The sequence below is a fragment of the Myzus persicae genome, unplaced genomic scaffold (assembly GCF_001856785.1).
Source record: "Myzus persicae strain clone G006 unplaced genomic scaffold, MPER_G0061.0, whole genome shotgun sequence".
In the NCBI taxonomy this organism is placed as follows: Eukaryota; Metazoa; Arthropoda; class Insecta; order Hemiptera; family Aphididae; genus Myzus; species Myzus persicae.
In genome coordinates, this window is record NW_019101845.1 from 281,787 (window position 1) to 295,292 (window position 13,506).

General features: G+C 26.8%; 1 protein-coding gene across 3 annotated transcripts in view; it reads left to right on the top strand.

The window, feature by feature from the left end:
- Positions 1–356: 356 nt before the first annotated feature.
- LOC111030579 (furin-like protease 2) overlaps positions 357–13,506 on the top strand; it is a 135,946-nt gene continuing 122,796 nt past the window's right edge. For 2 of the 3 annotated variants that reach the window (XM_022310135.1, XM_022310136.1), the window contains exons 1-2: positions 751–940; positions 2,485–2,661. In XM_022310135.1, the coding sequence (XP_022165827.1) occupies positions 896–940; positions 2,485–2,661 (222 nt within the window). In that variant the 5' untranslated portion in view covers positions 751–895. Of the gene's footprint in view, positions 680–750; positions 941–2,484; positions 2,662–13,506 lie in introns of those variants that run through there. The other variant, XM_022310137.1, reaches the window with a different exon arrangement.

Genomic DNA, 13,506 nt, shown 5'->3' on the forward strand with positions numbered 1-13,506 from the left:
TGTGGGGGTTGATGAGATAGTTATACATGATTTTAGCATCTCCTAAAATGTAGGTCTAGTTGCGTCTGTAGATGTCTTCTGGCTCCGGTCCCGTTCTCATAATTTGTAACTGCCAAGTTTGAATTGAATGTGGCATATTAATTTCTTATACGCACAGATATATCGATATATGGAATAATTTATTCTAATAGTTTATACTTTATTCTATATATGTCTGTGCGTATACTATACGGGAATACGGTATAGCATAATTATTGTAACAGTCGACTCACTGGTTTCACTGTGTGGCCATATGATTTCTAGAAACGTGCGGCGCTATCACTTGGTACTCACTTTTTATCAAACGAGTTGTAACTTGTAATTTGCCGTCAGTCAGTTGATTCCCGATCTCCGTGCTTGTCTTTCGGTCGCTTACTAATTATAATTAAAAATTTAATATTTCACATTATTTAACACACGTCTTATTTAAATAAAACTATCGTTTTCTATTATTTTAATTTTAAAATAGACTACAGTGGGCATTGCTTTAGTGTTTTTAAGAATTAAATTAATTTTTATTTAACAGTTCGATAACCAGTTGTTCTCGGAAAATTAAAAGAAATCATTAAATTACATAATGTTTAGTGGAATTTTGTAAAGTGTATCAAAACTATATTAAGTCTACAGCTCATAAACAACAGTATGTATTTAATTGTCTTATTTGTGTTGGATCTTATGGTTAGTCTTTAATGTATATGGTCCACCTTTATTATTTTGTTTATAGACGCTTAGGTATAGTTTCTAAAATAACTATTGAATAAGGTAATTCAAGTTAAACTAGATTTAATACTTTTAAGGTCCCTGGTTCAAATCTTTCATTTGTTGTTCTCTATCATGAAAATGTGGAAAAATCATTATGACAAAGTTTGAGACAAGTACAAATATAAGGGCAGCTAAAATAGTATATTTATTAATTATATATACATGTTTAGATTAATTGCCTGCTTTTAACCTAAATTAATTTAAAAAAAGTATGATATTTATGTATGTATCTAACAATATCTATGTCGCAAGTTTAATAAAATAAAAACTTTGATATGTATTTAACTGGACTTGTGAAATAATTTTACTTACATTTTATGAATTCAATGAATGACTAGTAATCAATATGTACCTACCTATTAAAAATATTAATTAATTAAATAAGGTGTATTATTAACAAAAATCTTATTTTGTATTTTTTAACCAACTATTTTAAACACATTTTAAAATATTCACAGTAAAGTATTTGTTATATGCTGAAACAAATAAACATTAGGCAGGTACATACTTTTAAAGGGTAGATATGCCAAAAGAAATGGCCAAAGATACATATACTGAGTTTTTATAATCTTCTAAAATAAAATTATTTTTCTTGCTTTATAGATGTGTTCCACTAGGCATTGGAGCTATACTTTTTTACCCCCTTTAATTTTGAGTTTAAATAAGATGTCTTGACAATATTTTTTTATGTACCTATTATAGTATTTGTATTTATTTTATTAATGAACTATTTGTTGTCGTTGCTATTTTTACAATCTATATTAAGGATCTATTGATGCATCTAGTAGTTTAATTAAATTTATTTCTATTAGATTTTATTTTTAAGTATACCTACCAAGAAATCATAGATTTTCTCAATGTTCAAAATGTACATAATATTATTAATTGTGTTATTTATCATTACAATTATTTGAATAGCATCAAATTATTTACTTACACCTCAGGTTATACCTAATGTACATTTTATGATGAAGTTATTAAAAAAATATATTCCTGACTTGCATGTTCAAACTTGTGATATTCATATTTTACTAAAATTATTTGATAAGTCAAATGCTCAGTAAAATATATTTTTTTCATGAAAATAAATTATCATTTTATAATAAGCTATCTTGAGATATAATTTATATTCAATATTTTTTTATTTGTTTATTAATACTTTGTCAAACAAATGTTTAATTAATGTTATAACTTATATTATTGCGGTCCCTAATTATTTACTAGTTTTTTCTTACTATTTTCAAAAGCATTACTAACTTTTATTTTATAATAAGAGTATATAATATTTTCAAATTATTTGGTTTTTAATCTATGGTACCTAAGTATATAAATGAATCATGCGATTATTTTTATAAATTTAATTTATTGATTTTGAGTTATTAGATTAGTTATTAGATATTATTGAGTTTATTACGTATCTATTAGGTATATTAAAGTTAGTTTGTACCTATGTCATATTTTAGAAATGTATTGTAAACCTTAGTAAGTTTCACTGGAAGTATTAGTTTAATTTAATGTAGCTTATCCAAATCGATAGTATTTTTGAATTTGTTATCCATATTAGGTATAAGTTGTTTGACTTTATATTTTCTTTTAATAGATTAACCTGTATGCTATAGATTATCAGATTTGAACTTTTCACATTATTTCTTATTGTTATGATTCAAACTACATTTATTTTAGGATCGTCTACGTACAATGAGACCATGGTTTGGCCTGTTGTGCCTAAGCATTGTCACCTTGTGCGTGGGACAGCGTCAGCGTCCAATATATATGAATCAATTCGCCGTGCACATACCAAAAGGCTCTGGTCAGGCTGAACAAATTGCAGCCAAACATGGTTTCAACAACATAGGACAGGTAATTCACTTTTTCATAATTTAATTTAACAATGGATTTAATAGAATCAAAATTACTTGTTAAAATTTCTACAATGGATACATAACTTAAACTTGAATGTAGATCTGTAGTCCGTAACTAATCAATACTAATGAGTTAATAGTTGGCATATAAAAAGGTTGATAATAAATAATAATAATATGGTCTATGAGTGAATCTTTTTTTTTATTTTCTTTGCATAGTCATAACAGAATTAAAATATGTATTTGCTACCTATTCAAAAAATTTTGAAGTTCTTGTAGTGAAGAACCCTTTATTTAATTTTATTTGTTGTCTTGGATAGACTTATAAGTTATAAAATATGGTTTATATTCTTTGTTGTTTAATGTTAATTTATAACTTGGGAAGTTTTTTAGTTATACATCAATTATGAAGTACAACTATTGAAAACATATACTTGTAATATTATAAAGCTACATTCGAGGCTATAATTGTTAAAGAACAAATATTTAGAAAATCCTCATGTATTATGTACCTATATTTATTACAATTAAAGTTCACAATCATTCTAAATTACAACTCAATGTTGTATAGACTTTTGGCCTTTGGGTAAAACTTCTAAGATGTGTTCTATATAATATTCATTGCTCTTTTGTAGATTGAAATTGTCATAGTTGTATACAAGTTGGTCCTTTAAACAACTTTTTTTCTATAATTTATCAATATTAGGTACTATGCAGAAAATAAAAAAAACGCAATATCTACAGCAGCTTAATTCCCGCCGAACATAGTCGCAAATTGGTTTGCCGTTTAGGGGACTAAGGGAGCGAAATAAAATTTAAAATAGTGCAAGACTGGATTGCGTCGAGTAGTCGAGTTAAGCGCGATGAGTGTCTAACAACACCCACTCATCGTATCTTGTCCATGCTTGTTTTATTATTACTTTTTACTCTCGATTTCTTTGGTGATGACCCAATAACAGTAACTTTATGTTCTTGTAGAATTAAATTGCATAACTGTCATTTTATATTAATGTAGTAATGAGTATGAGTAAAAAGTACAATCAAACCGGTTATGGTGAATTTGCGTAGTCTAAATGACGCGTACGACTTTTTTTCCTGATCCTTTCACGCAACTAGTGTGTTCTCTGATGGTCATATGTTTATAGTGGAAGAATTTTTTACTTTCTCTGATCACGTCTGAAACGTAATTATTTCGCGGTTGCTGTCGTAGTACTACGACGACAGGAGACCTCAGCTGCTCGTCTCCCAAGCAACTAACTGGTTTAAAATATATAGTACTTATAAAGATTTGTTGGGTACGTATAGATTTATTTCTGGATTTATTCGTCTAGCTGAAGAAGGTATGAGACCGACTTCATAATATTTATTGATAATAAGATCTTGCACGTGTGTAGACATTTCAGCTTACAAAATGATGTCAACACAACGACATAATATTTATGTGATCCGATTTATATTTTGTTTCTGGGGCGTTTACCTTAAGAAATAGTCGTTTACATAATAGAAGTAAAGTATAGTTAGTGTTAGGCTTTATTCTTATAAATCTTTAATGTTAAAATAAATACAAAGTATACTTAGTTTGTAATTAAAGAATCAATTAATACATGCATAGTCAATACTCAATGCATACAAAAATACGAACTTAACATTTTTATAATAATCATATATTATTATGTTATACAGTTTTTCTAGGAATATGAATAAGTACCTAATGGGTAATAGGTTATTAGGACTCAAGAATTCCCAACCTATTTGACGGCACAAATGATCCTTATAGATTTTCACTGCACATTGCACACACTGCAAAGAAATAAATACACATTTTTGACATTGCAAACAGGTAAAGGACGGCCAATATTGCCATTTTACGCAAATCCAAAACATAAATAACTATCAGAATATTTACGAATAACTTTTAGATTTAAACTTCTGTCATTAGAAGCTGATACAATTATATAATAAAACAAACGTAGGGCACATCTGATAAATGTCGTGGTATATTTTGTACTATTTAATTAATATCAAAAATGTTTATGTTTTTTATAGGTACACCTACCTATGTGTAAACTTATTTTATGCTGTAACGTGCAATTTAAAAAAAAACATTTTGACCACATGAATATTATCCATTTGAAGGAATATTTTTCTTTTTATGAAATTCTTGTCACTACTCACTATACAGTACCTATATAATAATATAATACCTGATACAATCTGTATTCCTTGTATTATTACCTATACCTATGTTTTTATTTTTATTTTCCAGTTATTTTCTTTGTTAATACATTATTTTTTAAAACATTTAACTACGATAAAGGTTTAATTTTTGTTATTTTTGTGTATATGTAATGATATTATTTTTTTTTTTTTTGTTGAACTTCTGCCCGGCGACTAAGGCCATTAGCTGTCGTAGGGGTTATAAACTGTGGTAAGGGTAAGGTTGGTACGGTAGGTTTTTTTACGATTGTTACGGTAGGTAGAAAACACGTGTATGTGTGGCAAGGTTTTTAACTACTATGAACCCGGGTGGTCACCCATCCGGGAGCTAGTAGCTGTGGCCGTTACTTACTCCCAGTCGCATTTCGCGACTGGTAGCAGCCAACGCGCCACGCCAAGCCACAATGATACTATTATGTTAAAGTGTATTGCCTCTTGTTGGGTGGTCACCTATTCGCTAACTAGTGACACCGACCGATTGCTTGCACTCAGAGCATGATTCTCGACTGAATTTAAATAAGTATAGTTATTAATTACTATACAACCACCAGGCCACAAATTATAATTTGTTATAGGTACATTTCAATAAGTGCATTCAGTTTCTTATTAAAATAAAAAAATATTTTCTAGACTGACCACCATTGGCAAAATTTGTTTTATTGTTATCTATATATATAAGAATCTAACTTGATTTTGGAGACGAAGTAAACCGGATTTGAACCCTCATTATAATAATAATCAACTAATTACCAATAATTTTCATGTATTCACCGATAACGATGTCTGTTTCTTTATTTTTATTTTTTTATTTTATAATCGTTGTATTATTTGTACAGCCAAAAAATAGTCTTATGTTTTTAAATTAAATTACAAAAAAATAATTTCTTCCGGAGGAAGGTCGGGCAGCTAGTAATTAATAATACTTTGTGTGTGCATCGGTTATAATATAAGTATTTCTTTTTACGTTATAACATAAATTATTTAATTTCTTATTTTAAACTATACCTACCTACGACTTATCATATGTTGTACGCCCTTTGATTGACGCCATACACTTCGAGTCATTAATTTTCTTATCTGGGAAAAAAGTATTTATACACTTTTTTTTATTCTGTGAGTACCTGATATTACGTACATAGTAATTTTTAACATAGAACTTCGCATGAAAACATTTTCATTGACAATTTGGTTCGTAAATAGTAGTATACATGACTAAATTAAAAAATCTGTTAATTTTTATCGTTGAGATATAAAACATTGTAAAGTATCTAATATTAATTTATTTATCATTGTTCGCAACCTATACGACATGTACGATATGGCTGTTGGTGGATTTTTGGTCATGGAATCTAAATATAGTTTATTAATTATAGGATATGGGAAAGATTTTCGAGCTAAGAGTGTTAGCCACGATATAAACGACTCTGGCTGTGTCCTAATCGGAGTGATGAGCTTGGTGTTATGATATTGATTATGTTTTTATTGTATTGCGGTGTAAGCCCACTAATTCTATAATGTAGTTTACTGTACCATTTAACATTATATAGGTATTAAATAATAAAATATTTAAATCCAAACTTAATTGATTAATAATAATCGGTTCGTAATACAATATGTATATTATTAAAAAATGCAAAAAATAAAAAAGAATACACTAAGAAATAATTTATCTTCCTATTCAAGTATATTTGCTGACAAATGTTTCAAGATAAAATGTGTAGCTAGTTTAACGTTTAAAATACTACTATAAAATAATACAAATTATTGTGCATATAAATGTCGATGAATAGTCAATAGTGTAATTGTATTTAAGGACCAAAATCTAATACTTAAGTTATTAAAACTAATTAAAACAAAGTAGTTTGTCGATTTGGGCCATTATAACCTCTGATGATGAAATGGCGTATTTCTTTAATTTTTGTCGGATGAAACATAACCATCGAACTGCTTTTGACGTTCGGTTGTAGACACCAATCAGCGTCATGAGTCGAATTATTATTGTTAGTAATTTTCAAAATCGGAAAAGTGGTTTTTTCCCTGGAGAGCTGCTCGGTTTTTGACAGAGATTAATGGCGTACCGATCATCGTTGAGTTATAATTTGTTTCTTGGCAAAAGGAAAAGGGGTTCTTATTCGCAAGTAATTTAAAACAAATTACATTAGTTCTGTCTGGTTTGGTGTTCAGGAGCCAAAGAAAGACACTGACCAAATACAACCAGACCATCGTCGCCATCTTATCGTCACTGCATTAGTTTAATTGTTGTTAAAGTCGAGATAGATAACATATTCAAAATGTTCACAACTTGTTATTTGTTCTTTATTATTAATTCTAAATTCTTATTAGCAACAGCAATGCGTCAATTGAAAAATAGTTTATTGTATTTTATTGTATTGGTTTGTTCTAATATTTACTGTCATTGATTTTTAAATATATAAATTAATAATTTAATAATACGCATTACACATGCTATACTTATGTAGGTATACCTATATATGTACACTTATATTACATTACTATTAATTTGTGTCATACACAGAACATGCGTTCTACTTCATAAAATATAAACAGCGTGTGATGCGGGAAATCCATGTTAGTTTATACATTTATATAATTATTTATATTATGCAATGCACAAAGAAAATATTTTGCACCAATAAGAATCTAGGTTACAATTTGTAAACCAAAAATATCTTTAGGCTTTTAAGTATTTGGAGGGTTACATCGCTGAGTGGCTTCCTTCATCATATGCTTCATGTGTTTTGTTTTATTATTATGTATATGTTTATGTACAGTTATCACTTTTACTTATCGTGTTATTAATACAGATTTTACATTTTCTGAATAATTAAAAAAAGGTTCCAAGTATAGTTAATATGAGGGTAAATATATTTGAATATTAGAACTAGATGTTGACTTTGTGTCAGACTGACTGCTTTTTTTTTGTTAAACCACGATCAGTCTTACAGCATTGTCATTTGGTTATTCGTAAAGGTCATAATTCTTACTGACTATGACACCTGCTCCTCTTATAGCTCTGTAGTCACACTTCCGTATCTTTCGCCTTTACTCCATCAGACCAAGTTTTCTTGGTTCATTTGAATACAAATCACATTATTTACAAATATACACATACCTACATATTTATGTTTATTGTAAATTATATATCTGAAATTTAGTACAACTTCCATAACTTAAAACTGAAGAGTTACAAAACAAATTTGAGTTGACGAGTATACAGGAAATTAATTTAATTTTTCAAATTATGAAAATGTATGAGTTGTGAAAGTTCAAGTTATCGAAGTTTTTCTGTATACCTATTATACTTCCATTATACAATCAGTGTTTACAAGTTAATGTTAACATAAATAATGATTAAGTTTTTAAGCTTAGAACTTATTTGAGCTTAAAGATTCGGACGTTTCAACGACATCCGTTGCATTCGTCGGTCGACCGCGGACTACAACTCAATATTATGGTTACTGGATTACCCTGATAACCAAATTATCTGTTTCATTTGTTAACGGGGTTCAGTAAATGACGTTTATTGTACATATTAGGAGAAAAGTTATCTTTTGAAAATATATTTAAATCGTATGATTTGTCTATCGAAAACGTGTAGTTAGTACCAGTCTGTTTTGAATGGATAGTATATGTGACCCGGCAAAAGTTAACCAACAAAAACAGTAAATAAATGTGACTTTTGTTTGGGACGTTCTGCTAAACAATAAGCTTTGATATGCCTATATTATTTACTTATCTCGTAAACATAGTATGTATGGTCGTATGGTTATACAATTTCCCTCATTTCGATTTAATCTAATTGGCCATGTTTTTTGTTTTTCTAAGAGAAAATATTTTGTTCCAATGTTTGATTAAGAATAGGTACTACAAAAAACTTGAACAGGTTAAATAAAACTTGATACAGCTGTTTAAGACGAGATGAAAATGACGAAAACTAAAGAAATTATTCAAATTTGTTATTTGATATTTTTATAAAGATCTTATTAGGTATAGAACTTGATTTTGACTTGATATACTTGTGGAAGTGTAGTACATGTATTATGTTTATGGTTTATAGAAGTTAGGTATACTTTACCTATGTTTTTAAAAATGATAATTAATATAAATTGTTCATAAATTAATGTAGTCTTTATTGTATGGTAATTATAATATTATAGGTAAGTAATATATATTTTTCATTACCATTCATAAACATAGTTAAATACTTATCAAATTATACTAATTAATTAATGTTAAAATACAAATCAAATTTGTCTAAATATATATATGTATAAATATAATTAAATATTAATTTAAATATTTAATCAGCAGCAATAGTAATCATATTAAGTAGGTATTTAAAATTAAATCTCATAAAAAAATATAGGTATTGTTTATTTTGTTGATGGATAAATTATATAGGTAATGATAATATTATAACAAGAAACGGATACGATTATTCGCTGTGCATAAAATTGACAACCTATTTGTATTTCGTCCGTTTAAGAACAATTTAATTTCGGATAGAAACGAATCGATCAAATTATTTATCCGTGAAAATAAAATTTAAAATACTGTTAGCGAAATTAAATTCGAACTCGTTAATTAGCGGAATGGCGCCTTATTTCACAGTGCATCCCTTTATTAAAATTTAAAATTTGTTAAAAGGGTTTATACTAAAAAATAACATTGATTGTCAAATTAAATTTAAATGTATGAACATTATATTTTTCCCAAAATATCTAAAGTGTATATTACCCACGTGTGAATATTATTCTAATGAAAAGGTAGAACGAATGGTGAATTTAATGCCGAAACGATTTGTTGAATATCTCAATAAAATATAAAATATATAATTCAATTTATTAATTTGAACTACTTACAAGTCATAGTAAACTAATAGAATATCTGTCGTGAAATGACATTAGAATCACGTTACACTTGTACCTACATTTTAAATTTTTTCCTAACATCATAATTCGGATCAGTAAACAAATATGTCAGATCTTGCAAAATCAGTTCATTATTATTATTGAATATGACGTAGTCGAATTACCGATATTTTCTTAGTATACATTTGATGTACCAACAAAATATTTATTCTTGATTAATATTAGTTATAAACTAATTATGTTGAGTTATATTGTATCATTAGAAAACTACGCAAAGTATAATATTATAGTAGGTAGGTATAAACATACATTAAATTGCAAATTATTTATTGGAAAGTTGATGACATTTTTAATTTGTAGGTCTAAAAATAGTTAATGCATGAAAAATATCGAAAGATTTTGTTATGTAATCCCTTTAAAAATACATTGAATAGTGTAATGTACATATTGTTATGTTTTTATGTAATGTTAAGTCAATTTTATCATTTACAGTTTTGATTAAATTAATAGTTGAAGTACTCAGCTCGTTCTATTAATTCAATTGAAGATGTATTGTTTTAGGTTTTTGTATTACGTTTAGATTACCAACTATATCTATTGTGGTAGTTTATCGAGAATTTTGTTGTCATAGTTACTAGTTAAGACGTCTTACAAATGTTGATTTTATAAAAATATTATTTAATTATATTTTTTGGCTTACAGTTTTAAGTTTTCATTTTATGTTATTTGGTTTTGTAAATATTACATTTTTTATTAAATCTTCTATTGTTATTTATTAAATTTACTTTATTTAGGTAGTATTTACCCATTTGAGTGAATATGTTTGATTTACTGCAGTTATTCTCTATAATTGTTTATATTGTTTATATTGTATTATTTTATAATTTAGTTCCTTTATTAAATTAGAAATTCGTTATTTATTTTTAGAAGAACGGTACTAAAATATTTGTTTTTATGATTATTACCATGTATGATAATATGTAACTTTAAAATTAGAAATTTTCAATTCGGTGTCTTGCGATAAATGATCTTATTTTACGAAGACTTGTGTGTTTTTGTTGGGATATGTGTACACGATTTTTTGGTGGAAAAATGTTTCAATTTTCAACTTTTTGGATGGTTCCTGGTAGAAAATTGGATCTAATTGGTACTTTTAGGTTAATTATAATAATTTAAATATTAATTCAAAATAATCGGGTAAAACAAAAAACAAATTACAAGTAAAAACGAGTATTTTTAACGAAAACGATTTTGTTTTTTTATAACTCAAGAAAATACTTGAAATTTTTAACAAATGTTTATATTTATATTTCTAAAATATGATAAGATTTTCAAAATATTTTAAGGTTTTTTGAGTAATACTTGGTAATTGGCCAAGCATGTTCACTCCCATTATTTTATTTACTACTTAACAAATTCATACAAATTTTGATTTTTAGAATTTTTAAATATACGCGAGGCAATTTTTCAAATTCTTGAAATTCTTATCCTACTTAAGGAGTGTCCTGTTATGTTACCAACTTCTGTTTTTCAAATGAAAACCCCCTTTTTACTGTAAATTATTTAGTTTATAATTTTTTGAAAATTTTGATTTACCCAGTTCAAAATTTGAACGAGTTGTTTTTCAGTATAATAATCCTTAAAAGTGATTTTATAAAAAAATATAAAACAGATTTTATATTGGATCTAGTATTTATTCGACTTGAACCATTTTAACAAATGATTAATGATAAATGAGTATAGAAAATTATAAATCAGCAATATTTTTTATCTAGTATAGCCCCCATTTCATCCAAATCCATTATAATATGAGCCTTTTAAGCTTAGTAGATAAAATTAAATAATTCAAAAACTTGATTCTCAAAATCTTCTTCAACATGTTGATTCTGATATGTCAATATTTTCAGAAAAATTATCCGGAAAATAATTTACATTCGAAAAAGAGGTTTTCATTTCTAAAACGAAATTTTGTGTCGCCTCAGGATACACCTTAACTAGTACAAGCAATTCAAAAATTTAAAAAAATGGCCTTAATGGGTATATTTAAAAATTTAAATAATCAGAATTTGTAATATTAAATTTACACTACTGGTGGCCCTTACATAGGCAATATTTTTTTGATTTGGCCCATCGAAGAAAAAAAGGTTGGCCATCAGTGCTATATAGTATAATATTTGGAATTCTATAGTTTTTAAATTTTTTTATCTATACATTTCGATTAAAAAAATGTTCGCTCGATCAAAAACCTTGAACATTTAATACAAGGTTGGTCATAAGTTTTTCATATACTAATTACAAATATCAAAATTACGTAGTTACAAATATTTTTTATGAACTTCTAAAGCTTAACGAAATTGGATGTTCATGCGTTTAATAACGATTTCTCATCAAACGATTTTCTTAATTTGTTGTAATTCAAAAACTAATAACTGTATTTATTTGACATTTTCATCAAATGTTTGTATTATAATTTTCTAAACATTGTATAATTTTCTAATTAATATGTTGACTCTTTTAAGGCTGTTTGTAGATATTTTTAATTTTCAATTTGTTCTATTAATGTCGATATAAATGTTTTTGAGTCACAAAACTTCAAAATATTATACAAGGTTCCTCATAAGTCAGTTTTAACTTTAACTAAAGCATCTAAAAAATATACATTCACAATTATATGTATAGATATCCTCAATTATTTTTTAAAACCCAATACTATCGCAAAAATCAGTTGAACTAACCGTATTACCTACTAGTTCTAAAGTAAATTGCTATAATAGCAATATTAAATATTAAATATTAATACATCATAAAATATACTAAGTAATAATATAGGCTGAGAGTTGTCTCCGTTCAGAATCGTTTTTCGTATGTAATGATTTATCATTGAATTTAAATTTAACACATCCATTACATTACTGTGACCTACTCAATGACGATGTACACTCGACACCTAGCTACTGTACATCGAACTGTTAGTAGTATAGCGTAGAGTACCTAATTTTAAGTTCCTATTATGAATTATCAAACACACATATGAAAGCTTGAAATCAAAAGACTTGAGTGAATTTTTATAAATCTTAATACTACTTGTAACATAAAACTGCTTATTTCTCTAATTGCCTTAATAGTTTTTTATTTTTGTCAAATTATATTGAATTTTATATTTTTATTGAAAATACTTGAAACAAATTGTTTGAATTGAGCAATTCCTGGATTTAAATGTTTCTCTAAAATATACGCAGGCACTAATAAATTAAAATCTTTGATTCTTGGGTATTATTATAGCATATTGCTATAGGTATACAATTCGGATAATAATATACATTTAATTAAATGTATAATGGTATAATATTATTTATTATATATTTGTGTGACGAAAAATATGTTTGCTGTCCAGTGTCCTTATTGTGCTTATTTAGCTTTTTCTATATGTTTATACATATTGTTCCATTTTGTTTTTAATGTTTCTATGTATTATTTTAATTTAGTTATTAGAATTTAGATTTTTTAATAAAAACTTAATTTGTGACGATCTAACACGGTTTAAAAATGATTTATATTGGACTTAAGCTCAGGTTGAAGTAAGTTATGTCACTGTAGAAAATCTTAGTCTTTTTTTCAATGGTATCGGGAATACTGAAATTTTAATTAATTAAAATTACAATTGATATTCAATACAGTAGATTGCATCTCTAAATTAATCTCAGTTTGAAACAATTTAAACTTTGTTATTTGTG